The 23,470-nt window shown below is 39.7% G+C and overlaps 2 protein-coding genes across 10 annotated transcripts in view; one reads left to right on the plus strand and one right to left on the minus strand.

The window, feature by feature from the left end:
• The window catches only part of ACSS3 (acyl-CoA synthetase short chain family member 3), a 144,048-nt gene extending 125,129 nt beyond the window's left edge, over window positions 1–18,919 (minus strand). For all 4 annotated transcript variants that reach the window (XR_012324278.1, XM_073788374.1, XM_019952190.3 and 1 more), the window contains exon 1: window positions 18,468–18,919. Coding sequence is in view for 3 of the 4 variants with exons in the window: in XM_073788374.1 (XP_073644475.1) it covers window positions 18,468–18,775 (308 nt within the window). In the remaining variant the exon portion in view is untranslated. The remainder of the gene's footprint in view (window positions 1–18,467) is intronic.
• A 76-nt stretch (window positions 18,920–18,995) lies between these two features.
• LIN7A (lin-7 homolog A, crumbs cell polarity complex component) overlaps window positions 18,996–23,470 on the plus strand; it is a 394,724-nt gene continuing 390,249 nt past the window's right edge. For 5 of the 6 annotated variants that reach the window (XM_019952195.3, XM_073788376.1, XM_033866292.2 and 2 more), the window contains exons 1-2: window positions 20,882–20,899; window positions 22,650–22,767. Coding sequence is in view for 1 of the 6 variants with exons in the window: in XM_033866291.2 (XP_033722182.1) it covers window positions 20,889–20,899; window positions 22,650–22,767 (129 nt within the window). In the remaining 5 variants the exon portion in view is untranslated. Of the gene's footprint in view, window positions 19,156–20,229; window positions 20,351–20,773; window positions 20,900–22,649; window positions 22,768–23,470 lie in introns of those variants that run through there. The other variant, XM_033866291.2, reaches the window with a different exon arrangement.

A 23,470-nucleotide genomic window follows, 5' to 3' on the forward strand; every position in this document is an offset into this window, starting at 1 on the left:
AGAAAGGCTTTCAAGAAATCAATACCTGTTATCTGAACTGGATCCACTGTCAACAGAGAGAGAAGGCATGAATGAATGATCCTAAAGATCCCCAGGTTGTGAGTCATGCTTGGCAGCTAAATTCAAAGCAGAAGATGAGGACACAATTTTATCTTGCTTGTTTTATTTTTATTTTAGAGGAAATGCAGGAAAAACAAAGAATTGAAGCAAAAGGAAATGGGATTCAGCTTCATTCAAATGAGGAAAAGATAAAATTATAATTAAAACTAAAGGTCAAATGTAAAAGTGAAGATAGAGATGTTTAAATTTCAAAGCATAAATTTATTAAAATTTAAATATAATCCCCAATAAATATATGTTTAAAAGTACATTCGAAAGGAAAGTAAACTTCATCAGTCAGCCCTATTCAAGAGAGCTACTTAGGACACTCTTTGGAGCAGTGGTCCTCAACCAGCCAACTCGGAAACAGGTCATGATGAGCTCATAAGGAACCAAACTCCAAATCAGAGCAGGTTCCTAGAAAACCAGACAGAGACCAGGATGCCCACGGGGACCCTAAGCAGGTAACCCTGAAACCTCAGAACCATCCAGGGAATCAGGAGGGGGCAGAAGAGGAGGTACACACTCCAATGTGAACCGATATTTGCTGGAAGGGAGAGAAGATGCCTTTTAGCATTTAATCCTAATGATAGCCATGACAACGTGATGAAGAAGGAACAAAAAGGAAAGGGGGAGAGGGAGAAAGGAGAAGAGAGAGCAGCCCCAGCACCATGCAGGGCAGGAGAAAGCCTATTTGTTGACATAGTGTCATCTTGCTCTGGTTAAGGAGGAATGGGAAGAAAGGGGAGAAATAGGTAAGGATTGAAACTAATGTGCTCTAAACCTTAGGACTTTAGGACTGCATATTTTTTCTGTGTTCATATTACATCTTCATCTTAACTATCCATTTCTCTCTCTTTAAGGCTATAACTCAGGCAGAACGATACGCTGCAATGTTCTGATGAAACTGTCCTCTACAGCTGATGCTCCCAGAAGGCAGACACCACATTCATTAACTCATTTTGCACACTTAGCTCATGTCCACAGAGAGATGTCCTATACAAGCTCTTATTAAAGTGGAAGGATACAATCAATCATTTTAGAAGGTCTAAAAAGAACTTTTTCTTCCCATTGAGCCTTGTAAATTATTCTGAGATTGTTTCTACAAAGACTATGTAATTGAGGGAGATACACAGGGAGCATCAATTTTGTTTGTTTTATTGCTTAAATTAAACGATCTGAAGCAAATGTGACACAATGTTAAGAGTTTACAACGCACAATGTTAAGAGTTTACAACGCCCAATGTTCAGGGTCCACTAAATTATTACTTTTATTTATTCTCTAAATGTTTCGTAAGGAAAAAGAATGTGGAGTCTTATTCACAATATTTCTTAATATTTTTGGAGAAATATTTTGACAATATACATCAGAAAGTGTATAATTTCTCTTTGACCCAGAAATCTTCTAAGAATTCATCAGCAAGAAGGAAGGAAAGAAAGAAACAGAGAGAGACAGATGGACAGTCAGACACAGGGACAGAGAAATCTTTGGAACGCTGCGTCCAAAAAAGCAAGTATTTCTGCAAGTAAAGAGAAACCACCCAAAATTCAACAGGAAGGGATTGTGAAATAAATAATCTTACATTCACCCAATATGTTTAAATATTCTGCATACACTAAAAATCATGAAATAGAAGAATAGAGGAATGGAAACATCACAACTTATTCCAAGTGGGAAAATGAGTTATCAAACAATATGAACAGTATAATTCTATTTTTCTGTAAGAACAAAAATAGAGACCCAGAGAGTCAAAGAGACTGACAAACAGACAGAGATAATAGATTTTTAAAAGGCACAACACATACACATACAAAAATATGTGTGTACAAAAACTGGTGGTGAATCTGAATAAGGTTTGCAGTCTAACTAACTATCGTACAAATGTCAGTTTTGGTTTTGATAATGTACTATAGTCATAGAAGATGTTACCATTGGGGAAAGCTGAGTGATGGGTACAAATGACCTCTTTCTACTATTTTTGCAACTTCTTATGAGTCTACAATAATTCCAAAATAAAAATTTAAAAAGAAAATAAAAGATTGAAGGGAAATATACCGACTATACCAAGATATATACTAAGAATTATTTACATATTGAACTATAATTGATATTCCACCTATTTTGGCTTTCCTGAGTTCATCTAATTAAAACTTAAAGTAATACTGCACCTTTGTGGGGGAAAAGCATAAACCTAAATTTCAATCAGAATTACTTTTGAGGGCTTCCCTGGTGGCGCTAGTGGTTGAGAGTCTGCCTGCCGATGCAGGGGACACGGGTTCGTGCCCCGGTCTGGGAAGATCCCACATGCCGCGGAGCGGCTGGGCCCGTGAGCCATGGCCGCTGAGCCTGCGCGTCCGGAGCCTGTGCTCCGCAACGGGAGAGGCCACAACAGTGAGAGGCCCGCGTACAGCAAAAAAAAAAAAAAAAAAATTACTTTTGAATAACAAATGTCAATGAAAAGTAATTCAAAACTTAGATCTCAAACCTAGGCTTTATGATTATAAAACCGCTGCTCCTTTACCTAAGCCAGATTATATCCCCTCCAATTTCCCACCTTCACTCTCACCAAAACAACTTTACACATAGACAGAAACTAAATCCAACTTAACTAACCAGATACCACTGAGTGTAAGTTAAAACATTAAGGAAAGTAACCTACTGTACAGCACAGGGAACTCTACTCAGTGCTCTGTGGTGACCTAAATGGGAAGGAAATTCAAAAAAGAGGGGATATATGTATACGTATAGCTGATTCACTTTGCTGTACAGTAGAAATTAACACAACACTGTAAAGCAGCTATACGCCAATAAAAACTAATAAAAAAAGAAAAGTAGACAAATTTTTTGTCTTTTTTCCCTAGTTTTATCATCAAAAAATCTAAGAACAAGGTCACAAACTACATCTTTGCTCTATCCTTGCCAATTCTCCCACTATCTACATGTCATATCATAGATAAAACATTTTCCACTCACATTTCGATAATTTGAAACTTGGACACAGTGCAGCCTGCTCAATTATCCAAGAGTTCACTATCCAGCTGGTGCTAACCAAGCCCATTATGTCTCTTTATTCTCTTTTTTGTTACTTGTCTTTTCTTCACCTTCCTGTGTGTTAGCCCCTCTAGCAGAAAATGAGAGGCTGCACAAAGGGATAAAGTTAAAATTGGTTGACTCTTTTATCTATTAAAGGATTCATTGGTTACAAAATGACCACTGTTCATCAAAATGTGAGCCTGGGTGTTCTAGTCACTCACACCTCAACAGTCAAAGGTAATTCAGAGTAGATTGTAAAATAAAAGCAAATTTTATTACCCATATTTTCAGAAAATAATAACTAGATATCACTCATGATTACTCTCCTTTTATTAAACAGGAAAATGAAAGCTGTCTCATTACAAGCAAAAACACTTTTTTTCTTTGATGTATGAAATCATACCTCAAAGTTATACTCTACCTGGACTCTCATTCAGCACCTGGAATAGTGCCTGGCATGTAGGAGGCATTCAAACATTTGATGAGTGAACAAGAGAAAGAATGAGAGAATAAATGAAGGAACAATTGAGTTAGGAATGGATAAGTTCTAGAGCCAAAAAACTCCACTTTTAACAGGTCAACAAACGTGTGTGTGTGTGTGTGTCTGTGTGTGGGCATCTGACTTGCTTTTAAATCTGTTAACACCAGTAGTATGAGGATAAAACAGGATTAACTGGAGAGGAAATATGACACAATGAGAAGCTGATACACTCTAAAGTCTAACAGATTTGGTTTTTCATCCAAGATCTGCCACCTGCATTCTAAGTGAACATGAGCTAGTTACTTAACTTTCCCTAAATTCTTCTTTAAGAACGTATTCTCTTGAGAAGTTAAAAAAACTATGGTAAGGAGTATTACTGGTGCTATTCTTACTGTGATAATATATTTTGTATTGTGTAACACTTCAACACACACTCACAAACACACTCACATATGTGCATGCACACACACTCATACAAGTACACATGTACAGAGTAAAATCATCTTTTAGGATTTAAGAGATTTTGATTTGAGTATTATCATTTGCATCAAATACAATATTTGAAATAACTAGATATTTAATAAGAAAAAGAAAATCTTCCTAATTAAAAATTTTTTCTCATGGACATATATACACTAACAAACGTAAGGTAGATAGCTAGTGGGAAGCAGCCGCATGGCACAGGGATATCAGCTCGGTGCTTTGTGACCGCCTGGAGGGGTGGGATAGGGAGGGTGGGAGGGAGGGAGACGCAAGAGGGAAGAGATATGGGAACATATGTATATGTATAACTGATTCACTTGGTTATAAAGCAGAAACTAACACACCATTGTAAAGCAATTATACCCCAATAAAGATGTTAAAAAATTTTTTTTTCTAATTATAAATTTTAAAATTAATCCTTTTATAAATTAAACTAAGGAAAGGAAATTTCATTAAGTTGGATCTTAGGCTGTAAGATCTAAGGTTGTAACAACAAATTACATTTCAAACAGTTCTTGAAATATTCAGGTGAAATGAGATGTTTAGAGTAGATATATGTTGAAGATCTTGAGCAGTGAGAACTCAACATTTTAAAATAATAATAAAATCAGTTTTGCATTTTTCTAAAATTCAAGCTTTTATCAGATTAAGATCAGCTTTTATTCCCAACAATGTAAATATTAACATTTTTATCATTTGTGGCAATACCATAAATGTATCCTAGAGAAATAATATTTTTATGTTATCTCATAGCTGTCACTTTTTTCTTTCTTTCGTTTTGTTTTTTAAATGGAGGTATAATCCATATATAACATTATATTAATTTCAGTATATAACATAATGATTCGATATTTGAGTACACGGTATACAAATTTTTTTTCTTTTCTTTTCTTATGATGAGGACTTTTAAAATTTACTCTCTTAGCAACTTTCAATTCAGCGTTATTAACTGTAGTCACCACGCTGCCCATTACATTCCAGGACTTATTCATCTTGCAACTGGAGGTCTGTACCTTTTGACCACCTTCACTCATTTCACCTACCCCCAACCCCCTCCCCTTTGGCAACCACCAGTCTGTTCTCTGCATCTATGAGCTCAGTTTTTGTTTTGTTTTGTTATTTGTTTTGGTTTTTAGAATCCACATATAAGTGAAATCATATAATATTTGTCTTTTATTACTTTTAACCAGTGGGCTTTCTTTGTTAAATAAAATTTGGTTTATCTGGTTAAGATATTTACTAAAAAAAAAAAAAAAGACTAAAAAATGATAATCTGGTAACATGATACTGATACAACTCTTAAATCTGAAATTCTTGGAACCTGATATGTGCCGAGACAACTTTCCCAGTCCATACTCACATGGGAACTTGGTCTGTACCATAAAAGTAAAGTATTTCCCTCCTTGCAGTATGTGTGTCTTTGGCTTGAGGACTCGATGAATATGTTGAAGAGAAGCAAAAGGAGCCAACTGCCTCATAGTAAAACTTAAACTCATGAAGACAAGAAAATTTCAGACCCTCTGATGCCTAGGTAGAAAGAAGATTCATGGATCATTTTGGGTCTTGGTGGGATGGATGATTCAGGTAATATCTACCTGTAATTTATATAAGAACCTAGATTTAGAAGATGGATTAAGAAGGTTAATCTCTATGTGGTGAAGTTTTAAAATCAGTTTGATGGATATATACAAGGTTATGTGCATTCCACTGCAGAGATAACAACAAAGGTGACTGAGATCTGACCCCTGCCCTTCTATCACCTAGTTGTGATTTTTTTAATTACTGGTAAGAGAAAAGTATCAGTGGAGTATGAGCTTATATAGTGGGTGTATAGTGACTAAATGGAGATGGGAATTGAGCATTCTTTGCCAAACTAGCTTAAAGGGAAATAAGATTCAAGGTGATGGGCTTTTTAGGAAAGAACCATTTGTCAAGAAGACATGTGCAAGCTGACTCTGGGAAAACAGTGAAGATTTACATTCCACTAAAATGAGAGGAGAGTGGAAGACACATAGAAACCTAGGAGACAAATGGGAGAAAGGAAGTTGCATCTCTGATTAAATTTTTTTTAAAATTTTAACATTGTTTTCATTCCTTTGTACTTTCTAGGTACAGTCATATGACAGCCAGACAGAAGAAGTTAGAGTGTAGTCACAACTCATTACCAAAATTAGGTTTTTACCATGTGACCCAATGGGTGTGAAAAATTAAGTCTACCGCTATATTACAAGTCACTTAATCTCTCTGTCCTTTAGTTTACACAGTCATAAAAATGCATTATAACTAAACCTATCTCACAAGGCGTCAGAAGGATTCAAAAAATACATACAGTCTTAGCATAGCATCTGACCCAGAGCAAGTGCCCCATAATTAGTGACGGCTGTTGTATTGCCATGGGTGTTATTACTGTTGTTATTATTATCATTATTGAGAGGCATGTCTCAGTTTTAAAGAAAGGAATGAATAGCTCAGTCATGAGCTAGAGAATAATCACATGTGAGTTTCCTTCTCAATCTATTACAGACTCTCCAAATATTATTGTGTTTCACCCCCTAAACATTCAAAGGAAAATTTAACATTTTTAGATCATTTGTTCCCCAAAGTTTTGCAACACCTATGGTATAACAACAGGTAAGTGAGACAGTCCACAACTCATGGTCCTTGTACTGGATTTCAAAAATAAGATATTCATATTAGAACCAAGAGAGACAGATGCAATATGATTCCTAAAAAAACTCATCTCTGCACTTAACATACGCCATTTATCAAGGCCTGTCCACCTGCACTAGGATCAAGATGAAAAGCAATGAAAGCAAAACAGCAAAGAATACTATACTTGAATGCATTAAAAAAGTAATCAAAATCAACAACTTCCATAATTACAAACATACAACAAGTCCTAGTATTTTCTTTTACTGAGAAGTTGAAGGAAAGGAAAATTTTCAAATATTCATAATTATATGAATTAATTAGGCTACTTATTACCATGTTCTCATAAAAATAATGTTAAAGCATACTACAAGCAATGAGTAATGTGGCCATTATAGATTTTCCTTAAGCCAGAAAACCAACACAGCATTTTTAAAAGAAGGGCTTAATATTGTTTTCTACTGTCCAGGCAACATTTCTAAAGTAGGTAACAATTAATATAAAGCCCCTCTCCCACCACTTTTGGGACTGTTGTACACATTTTAAATATTTTATATTAAAAAAACAGTTTATTTTTTCAAAGAACATCAATCTATTATTCCAGATATAATAGGGATATTTTCCAAATGTTTCTGACATGTAGATCCAGATTTTTTTTTTTTTTTTTTTTTTGCGTTACATGGGCCTCTCACTGTTGTGGCCTCTCCCACTGCGGAGCACAGGCTCCGGACATGCAGGCTCAGCGGCCATGGCTCACGGGCCCAGCCTCTCTGCGGCATGTGGGATCTTCCCAGACCGGGGCACGAACCCGTGTCCCCTGCATCGGCAGGCGGACTCTCAACCACTGCGCCACCAGGGAAGCCCGATCCAGATTTTTTAAATTACTTTTAGTGGTTTCAGTGGAGAAGGGGTAAGAAAAAAAAAAAAAAAAAAAAACCTAAAATTAACTAAGACAATTATTATAGAAACAATATAATGTAGTATATATTTAGATAGAGTACAGACACTAAATTCAGACTGCCTGGGTTCAAATCCTAGATCTGCTATTTACTAGTTTTATATGTTTAGGCAAGTTTCTTAAACTCTCTGTATCTCCATTTCCATACCCACTAAACGAGAATAAAAGGTACCCTACGTCACAGGGTTGTTAGAAATATTAAATAAATTCAAACACTTAAATAAATTTAAGTACTTAGTATTGTACCTGGCTCATAGCATGGATACCATAAAGCTTAGCTGTTCTCACTATATGCTGGACACTCACTATTTATGTACATGAGCAAACTTACTCATTCTAACAGTCCTAGAAGTAATTATTATAGATTATATATATATTATTGATTTCACAATCAATAAAGATAGGCTGGATTACACACAGTAACAACGGCAAACTCTCAACTTGAAAAAACATTTACTTCTCACTCATGCAACTTTACTCAGGCTTCAAGTGGACTCCTGGAAGCATTGTTATCTATGCATTTTTGCTCAGCAATCCAGGCTACAGGTGCTTCCACAATGGATCTGACAGACCAGAGGGGACTAAGGATTGAAGCACTGGCCACTAAATGTTTCACCAGGAAGTGACACGCCTCAGTCTGGTTGCATTAGCCAAAGCTAATCACATAACCACGCCTGGGTGGGGAAATCCAATCCTCCTGTGTGCTCAAAAGTAGAGAACAGACATTGCTGAACAATAATACCCATCACAGTCCCCATTTTATAATTATTTGGGACAATGTATTGTTCAAAGAGTGGGGCCTAAGTTTTAACCCAGATCAGTTTGTTTTTCTCCACTAATAATGATCCTCGGGGCTTCCCTGGTGGCGCAGTGGTTGAGAGTCCACCTGCCGATGCAGGGGATGCAGGTTCGTGCCCTGGTCCGGGAGGATCCCACATGCCGCGGAGCGCCTGCGCCCGTGCGCCATGGCCGCTAAGCCTGAGCGTCCGGAGCCTGTGCTCCACAACGGAAGAGGCCACAACAGTGAGAGGCCCGCGTACCGCCAAAAAAAATAAAATAAAATAATGATCCTCAATAGTTTTTTTCTCCTACCCACCAAGATAGCTTATCACAGGGGTCCCTAACCCCCAGGTCAAGGACCAGTAGTGGTCCACTTCCTGTTGGGAACCGGGCCACAGAGCAGGAGGTGAGCAGTGGGCTAGTGAGCTCAGCCTCATCTGCCGCTCCCCGCCGCTCCCCATTGCTTGCGTTACCGCCTGAACCATCCCCCCACAGCCCTCACCGACCGTGGAAAAACTGTCTTCCACAAAACTGGTCCCTGGTGCCAGAAGGTTGGGGACCGCTGGCTTATCGTACAAATTCCCATTAGTAACAGTGACAAACTTCATTCGGCCTTGATTAAGCAGGGAGAGTTGGGAAGAAGGCAATGTCAGGGCATTTGTGGTTTAGAAAAGCGCTAAATTCTCAACTGAGAATTGATGAAACTCTACGAAAACTTTAAAGAAGTGTGGAGAGAAAGCAAAGTGAGATTAGTGCAAAAGTAGATTTTTCTAAGCTCCGTTGCATTTGCCTATGGTTATTTTAGCAAACAGTCAATAATAATGATTTTATGTCCCTTCGACTACTAAATTTTTTTACCATTTTATTGTACTAATTTTTCTTTTTGCACAAATATCTATATTGATCATGTCTACAGCAGATACTGAGTATTCTTTCTTTTCCCTTAATCTTCCCAAATTTCTTTTACTTAACTGATGTCTCTTGGGAGACATCTTAAAAATTATACCTGGGAAATGTTGTTATTCTAACATCAAAACCTAAGGAGAACGTATTCCTACTGTCCAGAGTTATCTCTTAAATCAAAGACCTACAGACTTCAGATGAGTTTCTTCCACTGAGAGCAACTTATATGTTAAATCAGTAAAATTCACTACTTACCTACAAGTTATCAATCAAACGCTATCCAAACAATGTATTTGAAAAACCTGTTTTCAGCTATTCTAAGATTTTCAATTGGACTATTTCATACTGGAAACTCTTAAACTTCAATTTTCCTAGATAGTATAAGAATAATACTTCTCCTTTCTATGCACTGTCGCTTACCTCATTTGGCCATAATATCAGCAAAAGTTTATATAATTCATACTTTTCACAAGTTCTCTAACCACATGGTTTAAATAATTTCTACATTCAGATGTGCTTCCTAAAACTGTAATTTAAAGAAGTTATTACACTCATATATATTATCACAAAGATTCATTAGCCTTCCACACATTTCTCTCACAAATGTCACACCACAATGGAAAGCAATGATCTCCCTCATGGAGTTGCTGCTTAAGCAGAAATTCTTTAAAATAAAAAAAAGAAGAAGAAGAAAGAAAAGGAAAAGAAGAAGCAGGAGGAGAAGGAGAAACAAATAATTTCAACCACTGGATTTTTTTTTCTCAACTAACAGTATATAGCATGAACAAAGGAAAAGTAAGCCACCTTCCAGGAGGTGATAAGAGTTTGGACTTTCTCCCACACTTGGTCACAGCTGATTGAATTTCCATTGTTCATTGATTGTGCCATTTGTCAGGCAATCCATCCTTGCTTATGTAATCATAGCATTCCAGTAGTTCACTCTGTTCTGTCCTGAACGTTCAGCAGCATGACAGAGAAAATTACACACAGAACAGCACCAAGCCGCTGACCTTTAGAATATAAAATAAGGCCGATCTTTTGAAATTGGTCTTTGTTGATGAGGTTATCTGAGGGACAGTATTTCTAACAGGCCATTTTTCATGCTGACCAGATACCTTCATAAAATATTTTTTATTTATAAAAAATGATAATTTAAATTTTAAATATACCTGTACTGTGCACAATATTATGAATAAATACATTTCATTTAGAGTTTGTCAAAAGGGGACACATTTTTCATCTCTAGGTAAAACTCTTACCTTCAAACCAGAATTAAGTATAATTTTAATAATACCTGATAAATACGAAGGAAATTTTACAGGAAAGAAATAAAGAGAGAGATTGAATTTCTGAAACAGCTTAACGTGGCTGACTAATTGTTTGCCAAAAAATCAAAATTCAGTAGAGGAATTAAATTACTTTCTGGTTATATAAAATCCGCATTATATTTTCCTTATTTGTTTTCTTTTGAAAGAATGTCAAACTCAGAAAAGTTGCAAGTACAAGATAAAGAACTTCCTTCCCTCTGAACCACTTATAGACATGATGTCTGAAACCCCAGAATAATTTAACAAATCAACAAATCTTAGTTCTTTCACCTTTTTTAACTGTCTCCTTATCTTCTCTGTCAAACTTACAATCAAATGCTTAGATATCCAGCTCACTAGAATCTGCAATATACAACAAGAACATATAGATCTGCTGAGTAGCTTTTTACTCCATCTTTTAGACTTTTCCATTTTGTTCCTTCCATGAACTTGTGGTATCTAAAGAAAAAAAAAAAGAAAGAAAGAAACCACACAAAGTTCAACTTGTAAAAACACGGAGTCCTGTTGATGGGGAACAGGTTTCAAAATAAGCAAAATTCCCTTGATTCCTATTTCACAGGTTTCTTCACTTCTGCCTTTAAACAAAGGATTCTCCTACAGGGGGAGGAGGGGAAAGTAAAGATAGTGAGGAAACTATTTTTCTGGTAACCCAGACACCTCCACATGCTATCATCTTGTCTCCCCTTCCTGTCACTGTCAAACATCTCCATGGACTCTTCTTCCCTACCATCAGTTCACCCTGTAATGCAGGATTCTGGCTTTGGCTTTCATCTCTCCATTGACATCGCATTATTAAAAGTCACTGAGGAGGGCTTCCCCGGTGGCGCAGTGGTTGAGAGTCTGCCTGCCAATGCAGGGGACGCGGGTTCGTGCCCCGGTCCGGGAGGATCCCACATGCCGCAGAGCGGCTGGGCCCGTGAGCCATGGCCGCTGAGCCTGCGCATCCGGGGCCCGCGTACCGCAAAAAAAAAAAAAAAAAAAGTCACTGAGGATCCCTGAGTCAAAACTGCTGTCTTTCAATCCTCAATAGCCTCAAAACATCTCTGGAGCCCTTTACCGCTATTGATTTGCCCTATTTTTATCTCTTCTCTCCCTCTTACTCCATGGCACAAAAACATCCTGCTGTTCCTTCTCCTACTTCTTTGAACAAGTCTCATTCACTCTCATAGGTTTTTTTTTTCCCCCTTCCACTTGTCTTCCAAGTTCAGTTTTTAGTATTTTTTTTCTTTCTCTCTCTCCCTCTCCTCTTTCTCCCTCTCTCCCCACTTGGCATTCACCAAGCTTCAGCTCTCACCTCTTTACAAATTTCAGTCAAATCTATAATTCTACAAGTCCTCGCCAAGTTTTCAACTCATTATCTTTAATTTCACAATCAATTCCTCCACTAGGATATCTGAGTCAAATTGTCACGTTCACCATAACTTCTTTACTTCCCTACACCTCACTGCCAGGAAGTCACTATGTCTAATTTAGCTTGGAACAGCAGTCACTCAGTTCCGGCCAAGTGTTGCAATGCAGGAATGCTGACTCACTGCTGACAGATATTCTGCTTTTTTTTTTAAGAGAAGCCCCCAAAAACTGAATCATTAAAGGAAATTTAGATTTTAGATGAAATCTTCCAATGTTTAAATACTGACAACTACTTTAAAAAGCAAACAAACAAAAAGCACCTGGGTCACACAAAACCTATCTGCAGGATTACAATCAGGTTGTGACTTACAGCCTAAGAAGTGAAGGCAAATGCCTTAGCTTCTATTCCAAGCCTTCCAAAACCATCCTGAAACTACCTTCTGAATTCGAGTACCAGTAACTCAAAATAACCACAAGAAGCCAACTGGTCTACTGTTCATTCTATCCTACAAGTGTATTTGGTTCTTTCTCACCGCTATCCCTCTGTCATGTTTGTTCTGCACACAGAAGTGTTTTTCTTTCTAAATCCTACTTTAAGATTGAGTTTAAATGCTATCATTTCCCTGAAAACTTCCTGGACCATAGTAGCTTATATATTCCAAAGACATTAGTACCTAGGACTGTGTGTCAGGCACAGTCCTAGATGTTTTACATGCTCCCCACCACCACTATAATCCTAAGAAATTGATACTATCATCATTCTTATTTTATTCTTACTCAATAAGGATAATGAAGCCTGTCCAAAGCAAGCGGCGGACCTGGGGTTGAACACAAACATTTCTTGTTCCAGTGCAGAAAGAAGAGTAGTAAATTCAAGTTTTGATCATCTACTATGTGACATGTGTTTTGTGCCAGGAAATTTTCAAATGCTTAACGAGACTCACCAGACCATTTACAATATGGCTCTCTTCTTCTTCTATTATTTCTTGATAATTTCCCTGCCTCATTAGCCTTCTTTCAGTTTCTAGAATTTACTGAGCTACTTCACACCTCACAGACTTTGCATGTGCTGTTTTCTTTGTCTGCAATGTTCCTCTCTCCTTCTGATTCTAATCTCTACTCATTGTGATCTCAGTTTAACCATCATTTCTTCAAGACTCCTACCATGATCCTTTCAGAAAAGATTATTTTAAATCCCCCTATTATTTCATAGCATCTACTGCAACTCTACATAAATAGGTTTGTAATAATTTAATGTATGTCTCCCCTACCACTGTGTAGTGAGTTTCTCCACTATCTCTTTCATCATTTTCTCTGTACTATACACACAGTGAGTGAATGATTGGTGTCTTTATCACTTATGAGCCATTTTAAGACCTAGAGGGATTAAACAACCTTTATCTCATAGCTAGTAAGAAACTGAGATCTTGCATGTTAACCTAAACAATTTCCATCATAGAGATGTTAACCAAGCAGAAATCATTTTCTAATAATCTGCATTTAGTCAGAGACTTTTCCTTTTCAGGTTATAGTCATTGTTAATGCATATTAAATTCTAAACCAAACAGTATGTGAGAGTCTGATCATTGAATGTTGTTTAAATAAATAGAAAATGTTATTTAAAAAAAATAGAATTGCAACGCTTCCAAAGAAAGGGATAAGGGATGACGCAGACTGAAGAGTTAACCACAATGCATGCAAAAGTGAATTGCCTAATTTTTCAGAGTGGCAGCTGGATTTCATTTTCAGGAAAGGCAGCAGGATGTCTAATTCATCAGGAGAAAATAACCAAAACTTCCATTCTGTTGTTCCAGGATTAGAGAAATTACTAGGAGTTCTAATTGCTTCACCTTATATTGCAGTTCTCTACTGAAGTCTCTATAATAGAGAATTTAGTCCCCCCAAAGCTAGGTGTCAACAATGTGAATTAACCAACAAACTGTGAGGAAAGGTGGTTCTTCACATGTTCCTAAAGCACCTACATGTAATTTGTCTTTCAAAGATCTCAGCGATTACAGTCCCAGAAATGTATTTTACAGGGCTATTGCCTATAATAGAAAGTCCCTAGTATATCACCCTTAAAGATTTCTATTCCATGCTCACACTACTGCATTCGTAAAGTACTATTGGGTAGTGTACGCCATTATGAAAACTAATATGCATTACTATTTATGCATTGGGGCTTTTGGTAGGCCTGTAGATTCGGAGGGGCGTTTACTTTCATGAAAAATGAACAGACAAGCTTATAATGAGGAAAGAGAATCCCTCTTGCCTCTTGGAAGCCAAAGGGCATCAGAGATCTTGACTACACCTATGCCAGCTCCACCTAGAAGAGAACAATTAGCTGTAGCGACCCCTCCTCATTTTACTTAAGAACTTGGCAGTCAACATCTCCCTTCCCCCATCCCAGCTTCAAAAAGAAGTAAGCAAAGCACCTTCACATCAAATTGTGCCTGTATCCACTTACCACCTCCCAAGACATACAGAATCAAAAATCATCAGGTCTATGTATCCTGTTATCTGACTATCACTTTTCAAACTCATATGTCTGTTCTGTCCTAGAATCTATGGACATAAATTAAAAAAAAAAAAAAAAAAGACATTTGTCCTGCCCTTGAGTTTACCTTTGCAGAAAAATGTTAACCAATGAGAAATATCTGCAAATAGGATTCAGATTGGAACCACATATTGAATGAAGTGTCAGATTAGATGTATGGTCTGCTGTGTCTACTTGCCTCCCCAACTCTGCTCTGCCAACCAAACTCCTTAGTAAGACGGAATCACACTGCTAAAATAAATACAGACTCAAAGACTTATCTGTTATTCACTTTGATCTGTTGGGCTGCTATAAAACAGGTACAGCCACGTGATTCCAAGAGTACAAAGACAGAATTCAGATACAATATTGTCAAATATCAGTGATCTACAATGTAATGAATTTTTGAAAATACCTACAAGGACCCTTTGACAAAAATCCTCATTAAAAAAGGAACATTTTGGGGTTTCCCTGGTGGCTCAGTGGTTGAAAGTCCGCCTGCCGATGCACGGGACATGGGTTCGTGCCCCGGTCCGGGAGGATCCCACATGCCGCGGAGCGGCTGGGCCCGTGAGCCATGGCCACTGAGCCTGCGCGTCCGGAGCCTGTGCTCCACAGCAGGAGAGGCCACAACGGTGAGAGGCCCGCGTACCGCAAAAAAAAAAAAAGGAACATTTTAGGCATACACATTTTTTAAATTAATTTATTTGTTTTTATTTTGGGCTGTGTTGGGTCTTTGTCACTGCATGCGAGCTTTCTCTAGTTGCAGCAAGAGGGGGGCCACTCTGTGCTGCTGTGCGTGGGCTTCTCACTGCTGTGGCCTCTCCCATCGTGGAGCACAGGCTCCAGGCGCGCGGACCCCAGCAGTTGTGGCACGCAGCCTCAGTAGCTGTGGCTCATGGGCTCTCTACAGCACAGGCTCAGTAGTTGTGGCACACGGGGCCCAGTTGCTCCGTGGCATGTGGTATCCACCCAGACCAGGGCCCAAACCCACGTCCCCCTCATTGGCAGGCAGACTCCCAACCACTGCACCACCAGGGAAGCCTGCATACAATTTTTTAAAATTTAGGCAAGCAACCAGAAATTAAAAAGAGAAAGAAACATCAGAGAGAAAATCTCCAGATCTTAAATGTCTATCTAATGGACACTTTGATTTCCACATTCTCTGCACTCCCTTGAGCCCTCACCAACTTCAACTAATCCTCTAGAAACCTGTCCTTTCCTTTCCATTGCCACCATTGGCAATGGTCTGACCATTGCCTTAGGTCTGGCCCTCATTGGTTTTTACTTGGAATATCCCAGTGACTTCTTAATTGGGTTCTCTGCACACAGTTTTATGCGAAGGACGCTCACGTAAATAATCTCAGTTCCATACTTTATGACATATATACGGACACAGAACTTTTTGAGAACACATTCTTAGGCGAGACAATAATTCTGTGTTTTGATCTGAGAAACACTAGGATTTCCTGTTCTTAAATAATTGTGGTATGAAAGTACAAAGACAACTATTCTTCCTCTAACACTTACAGGGTCTATTTCATTAAGACTTGGTCTTAACCCTTTAATAAATTTATCTTCTTACTAGTTCTACATTTATATACGAGAAAACTGAAGCACAGAGACATTAAGCAACTTGCCTATGAACACACAGCCAGTAACTGTAAGGGCCAGAACTCAAACTCAAAATTCCAGCACCAGATACGATGCTGTTGACCATCATGACTCCTACCCCTACCGCTTTGCCGCATGCATACCGAGTGATTGGGCCACTGTCCAGCACATAAGAGAGGATCTGAAAAATCCTCTGAAACACTACTAAAAAAATTGACTGGTTGGGGAAATATGCTCAGATTCTAAAGATAAAACCACCTTAACAGCTCCAAATAATCGACAGAGGGCAGAGCATGGTGGTGACAGAGAACAGTCTCTGGTCAAGATGTCTTTCTCCATTTCAGGTTCCTACTTTCAACAAGAAGGCATTTGTCACCATCATCAAAAAATCTACAAACAATAAATGCTGGAGAGGGTGTGGAGAAAAGGGAACCCTCTTGCGCTGTTGGTGGGAACGTAAATTGATACAGTCACTATGGAGAACAGTATGGAGGTTCCTTAAAAAACTAAAAACAGAACTACCAGGTGACCCAGCAATCCCACTACTGGGCATATACCCTGAGAAAACCATAATTCAAAAAGAGTCATGTACCACAATGTTCATTGCAGCTCTATTTACAATAGCCTGGACATGGAAGCAACATAAGTGTCCACTGACAGATGAATGGGTAAAGAAGATGTGGCACATATATACAATGGAATATTACTCAGCCATAAAAAGAAATGAAATTGAGTTATTTGTAGTGAGGTGCATGGACCTAGAGTCTGTCATACAGAATGAAGTAAGTCAGAAAGATAAAAACAAATACCGTATGCTAACACATATATATGGAATCTAAAAAAAACAAACAAAAAAACTAAATGGTTCTGAAGAACCTAGGGGCAGGACAGGAATAAAGACGCAGACCTACTAGAGAATGGACTTGAGGACATGGGGAGGGGGAAGGGTAAGCTGGGACGAAGTGAGAGAGTGGCATGGACTTACCTATACCACCAAATGTAAAATAGATAGCTAGTGGGAAGCAGCCGCATAGCACAGGGAGATCAACTGGGAGCTTTGTGACCACCTAGAAGGGTGGGATAGGGAGGATGGGAGGGAGACACAAGAGGGAGGAGATATGGGGATATATGTATATGTATAGCTGATTCACTTTGTTATAAAGCAGAAACTTAACACACCACTGTAAAGCAATTATACTCCAATAAAAATGTTTAAAAAAAAAAGAAGGCATTTGTCAAATGCAAACCTGACCATGTCATTCCCCCATCTCACTGCTGGGAACTTGGAAATGGTAGTGGGAAACCCCACTGCAGTGTTTTGCAAACTTTTACAGGAAACATCTCTCCCTAATGGCTTGCTGATGAAAGCAACCACACTGTTAAGGCCCATGGCCCAAAGAACAGCCACAACTCTTGAGTTCTGACTGTGTGACTCACCCTTAATACTCTGGCAAGTTTGAGATTTATTCTACAAATGTATCTGTTTGTTACAATATAAAAACAATGTTTATAACTACTTATAACTGCAACTCTAGGAGGAAAACGAAAAACAAAAAACTTCATTCCTACCATGATTTCTAGCACCACCTACCTGTATGCAAATTCTTTCTGGGTACCCGGTACTGCAGCTTCATATACAGGACAGGGCTGTGGACCTAATTCGAGCTACTTGGCATGATACCTAAATCCCTTCCCAAACCAACCCCTGACTCACCAGCCCCCTTTCCCACTTCTCCAGCCAACACAATTAGTTGCAACTACATCAACAGTCAAATTTCAACCTGTGTTCCACCTCGTGGACTTTAATAATTAGGACCTTGTGGACTTTGAGAAGACATATCCACCCTTCCAAACCCTACTTAGGTGTAATCTTATTGAAGTCGTTCTTCCTCCGAGTGTGTGGATACTTAGTAACACTCCCCTAGTTTATCCCTCTTCTTGCACTTGTTTCCCCGTGGCTGCTTCCCATACTAGACTGTGCTGTCCCTGGGGGCTGGCTCTTGCTCAACTAAGCAGAGCCCTGCCATACAGGTAAATTTCTGGTCTATAGGAAGCGGGGCTCACAATAGGTAACCTAATCCTTCAGGACAAGGCAAAAGAGCTGACTACGAAATTGAAATTAAACACAAATTAAAAGGTCTGAGCATATCTCCAGTCGCATTGTCTTTCCCAAAAGAACTCCAGGTTCCGGTGCAGGGGACGCCAAGCCTTGGCACCCAAGAGAGAGGGGGGTGGGCGAAGGCGTCACTTACCAACTGGTGGAAGGCGAATGTCTGTTCTCCAGCGTTTTGGTCCAGGGCTTGTACCAGCTGATCTGCTCCGCGGCTTTGCCCCAGAACCTCTCGGGGTCGGCCACCGAGGCCGCGAAGTGGGTCTTGTACTCGCAGCCGCCCGAGGACAGCGCCCGGCAGCCCCGGCCCCCGAGAGCGCCCCGTTGGCCGGGGGCCACGTACGCCCTGCGGGCCGGGCCGGCTCCCCGGGCGGGAGAGGACGCGGGCAGGGACCCCCCGAGTCCCCCGGCGCCGGTGACTTTGCGACACTGCAGCCAAGATGGCTTCATCGCTGCCGTTGGCGCCCCCCTGCAGGCTGCGCTGCCCGCGGTCCCGAGCCCACTCCTCGGGCGACCCCTAGGGCGCTCGCGACTTCCTGGAGCCCGAGGGGAGCAGGCAGGAGGCGGGGGCAAATTCCGAGGTGTGCCCAGAGCCCGGGAGTTTGGAAGTCACACTGGAGTCGCCGGGAAAAACCGACCTGGAGCGGCGGGGGAAGCCACAGGCTGCAGCGGGGGCGGGGAGGGGGGCGCACAGCGTCCCCGCGCCGGGCGAGAGCGGCGCCGCGCGAAACCCGACGCCTCTGCGCGTCTCCAGCTCCGCGACTTCGCCTGGAAAACCGCCCTCAGGCTGCAGAGCGGCCTCCCTTCTCCGACGCACAGGTACCCCTAAGGTGAGGCCGACGGACCCAATTCATTGTTTTCCAGCAAACAAGCAGTGCGCAGCTTCTCGGGGTTGGTCTCTGGAGAGCCAGCCGGTGGAGCGGCCGCGCCTCGGCCCGCAGCGGGAATCCGCCAAGCTGGGCTCTGCGGCCCAGCCCCTGAAGCGTCGAGTTTTGTTTCTTTCTCTTTAAAACAAGCTCCAACCTCGGCTATTTAGAAAACAAGCGGCTCCTGGGTAAGGGCTGCTCCAGGATTTCCCGACAGCTGTGAGAGGAGGAGAAGTGGAGGGAGGTTGCCCAACCGAGTTGGGAAGTGCTTTGGGGGTGACTGCCGCTGGGGAAGGTTACGCCGTTGGAATGGGGATTCACTTGCCAACTGGACTCCCCGCAGGATCTAGGCAGAAAGCCGGGTGACTTGTTGATTTTCCTCCCTGCCCATTTGCCTCTTTGGAGTTTCTTTGCCCTTTTTTTTGGATGAGACCCCACGCTCCCCCCACCCCCAAAAAAATTTAAGCCCAAACGAAGAGCAAAGTCAAGATGAATCTAAAGAGAAAAAGAGGAAGCTGAGGAAAATTAAAAGAGAAAGGCGGTATAGATTACCGTCTGGGTTTAACATTCTTCAGATTCCTTCACTGTTTTTTCTACCTGTTAGTGAATCACAGATGCGGTCGCGTTTGCCTTTGTTACGCCAAACATATGCTGTTTGGTGTGACGGTGTTTGCAGTTTTAAATGTAAAGATGTGTATTCCCAAATCTGAAGTGGGAAATAATGAATGCCCCGACCCTAGGAAGATTGTAAACAGATTTTTTTTTTTTCTGCAGGAAAAGAATAATGTGAAGATAAAGGTTAAACAGAACAGAGATAAATCTAATGCAAAACAAAGAACATTTCTTTAAATAATCACCTCAGCTATTCCCTTTCAACTAAGAAGGCGCTAGACTTTTCCCTAACACCTGCAGCCTACCTCTCTACCAAAGGCCTCACAGCAAATGATTTCCAATAGCAAAAGGCACTTGTCACTATTTGAATGCAGAGAGAGTTAGGAAGCCCGATAACCTCCTGTCCTCCTTCTTTCCTCTGCCCAGCCGTCTAATGCTGCTGTCTGGTCTACAAGATCCTCTGACTCCAAATCATCCCCTATTGTATTACAGTGATGTCCATCCATCTTAGTCGTTTGCTTAACAGATATGTGAGCCCCTGCATTGTGTAAGTTGTGACTTGTTGCGGCGGGGGGGGGGGGGGGGATATGAAGGAAGCAGGCAGATCTCTACTGGCTCTTACGTGTATCCACATTGTTCTGGCACGTTCAAATATGTTAGCTCCTGTATTTCCCAAGTACTAAGAAACGGGAAGTATAATCCCAGTGTTTACCACCTTGAGGCTGTGTGACGGGTATCCTGGCACACCAGTAATTCAGGGTGCACAGGCTCCTTAGGTTAGTCCTGCCACCCACCCCAGCATACTATACAAAGACCATTTTCTCTCTGTGCCCCGACTTGAAAAAGGTGGAGAATCTGACTCCAAAGTCCATAATTTTCATACCAGGATGATTATTAAAAAGAAGAAAGATTTTAGACTTCCAATAAAATATGACAAGGTGAATACCCACATCCATTCCTCTTCTTCTAGAAACCTCACTGAAAAAGAAAGTACGGTGGTGGTGGCGGTGGTGGTGATGGTAAACACCCAGAAGAACAAAGAGAACAGGAGAGGACAAGAAAACAAGTGAGAGAATGGAAAGAAAATGAATTCATGGTATGTAATTGGCGTGGGGGCAGGGGGAAGTGAATGGAGAAAATGGATTTCCTCATCACACACCTGAAATGCCTCAGGATTTGGAGGCCCTGGGTTCCCCTGGAGGTTCAGAATGAAGGTTAAGGGCTTAAAAAGCAAAGGCCTAATTAAAAGATTGTGTGAGATGAAATTAAACCCCCCACACACACACTGCTGTGTGGAACCATTTTCTCTGGACCCTGCAGTACATTGTCATGTTTTAAGTAATTTTACGAAACAGATTGTGAATGTAAGTTCCATTTCAAGCCAAGGGAAGAGCATACAGTACAGCACAGGAGGAGTGTAGTGGAGAGGCAGAACAGGAGTGGGCAGTAAGACTAGAAACGTGAGCCAGATGCAGAGCTGCAAAATAGCGTCAAATGCAGGCCAGGACCTGAGTTTGAGACCATTCACCTTTGACACTAAAAACCTGTTGACTATCGCCAAGCATGTGAAAAGCTTAAAATCATTAGCCGTTGAGACCCGGTTTGAATCCTAGTACTGCCTGTAATTAGGTGGGAAAACTAGGAAAATGAGCTAATTTCCCTACACTGTAATTTCAGTATCTGTATTTTGAGGCTGATGATCCTTACCTCACAGGATTGTTGCAAGGTTTAAATATGTGTAAATTGCTTAGCACCAAGGCAGTAGCAAACAAAGGTAATTTAAAGCCTGTGAACAAACAGCCACTCCAAAAAATCAACCCCCAAACCTCCAGCTTCATTAACACCCTTAAAATTTTACAGTTAGAAATTTTTGCAAGAAATTATTTTGATTGAAACATGCATGTACATTCCATACTGCTTCAAAAAATAAAATAAGATTTTTGACTAATTTGGAGACAAGATTGTTGCAATCTTTTCAGTGTTCAAGCCCTCTAAAATTCCACCTTTTTATAAGTACAATATTTATTTCATTGTATGGCAATAAACGGTATATTTAATATGCTATTCAAGATGACATTTTAAAGAAATCTTAAACAAAGATTAATTGATCAGATTATCCGAGAGAAACTTTCTAGTAAATGGGAAAAGCATAATAATGAAGGAAAGAGTGAAGAGAATCAAAAAGTGTGAAAGACTGCTCAAGAAGGAATGAGCGGAAGGGAGGAAATTGGAATTGAAATACTTAATGCCTAAGAAAACGTTGCTGAAAATTAGAAGAGCAGAGTGGAATTAGCATTAAAAGAGAAAAAAGCTACAGGAATCCTACAACTTAATTTTTCTTAGGATTACAATTTCTGCCTAGGATCAGTCATTCTTAGTACAGACTAACTTTTTTCGCAGAGAGTAAAAGGGATTAAAGAGTACACAATTGAAAAGTAAGTGTAGACTACCCTGGTCATGTATTCTGCTGACCACACAATTCAACTTTTTGCATAAATTTGTTAAGAGTTAAATGTCTAACTTTGGGTAAGTATTAGAACTACTAAGATTTTCACTTATGACAAAAGCAAAAATGTTATATATTGAATTTCCTGGATATGGAAACTTGGCAAGTACACATGGAATCATTTGCAAAAATTACTTTATCTCTGCAGCAGGTACATGCTGAGCTGAAATTTGAGCCTGCAGAAACACTGCAAATTTATTCTGATTTAGCAGAGAATTTCTGGAAAATATGCTGACTTTCATGGCTTAGTAAATATTTTTAAAACTTCTAAAGTGAAATGACTCATAGTAATGTAATTATAGACTCCTATTTTGAAACTTTCTTCTTTTTGCCCACATAGTAATTACAATAAAGGCAAGGAGAAAAAGGCGGATGAAAGAATTGTTTTAAAACAAATAACATTCCAGTGGATGGGAAGAACTCTACAACTTCAGTTCATTCTAGCAACCAAATATAAGGTATGGGATTCATCCACCAGCCTTATTTTTATTTCTTAAAAAGATGCTAAAATTTAGTGTTAATTAGTAAAAGGTAATAAAAATGTAGCTGTCTTTATCTGAGAAAAACTGGAAAAGGAACGACCTAGGCAAATATTTCCAATCATATTTTTCAAGTTCTTAGGGTTTTTATTTTTTTCATTTTTTTGTTTGTTTTTGTTTTTATCTGTATAGCAATTTCCAGTTGAGGGGGGGAAATCTCATCAATGCAGTTGTGATGGAAAATCCAGTAAAAATGGCTAATATTTTAATCAGATCACCGAAATCCTTGAGAGGTCATTTTAATTCTTCTTCACAGATTATTCCTAAGAAAGTATTCTGTTTCTGTTTTATATTCTTAAACCAAAGCCACTGCTTGTTACTCAATTTTTTGTAATAATACTTTAAATATATAAGAAATGATCTCATTTTCAGGGAACAAATGATGAAAAGGAAAAATATCCTTTATAATAAAATAGTTCATAAAGTGTAGTTGATTACCTAACATTACTTTGGGTTACCAATGTGTGTGTGTGTGTGTGTGTGTGTGTGTGTGTTAAGAAGATATAAAATTAAACTAGAAAATGAAAAACAAGTCCAGTTAACCAAAACAAGAGCTACTCTTATGTAACAAGGAAGTGGGTAATCATTTGGGGGTTTTAAAGACAACACAAGTCTTTCAAAT

This window comes from Tursiops truncatus, chromosome 11, assembly GCF_011762595.2.
Source record: "Tursiops truncatus isolate mTurTru1 chromosome 11, mTurTru1.mat.Y, whole genome shotgun sequence".
NCBI lineage: Eukaryota > Metazoa > Chordata > Mammalia > Artiodactyla > Delphinidae > Tursiops > Tursiops truncatus.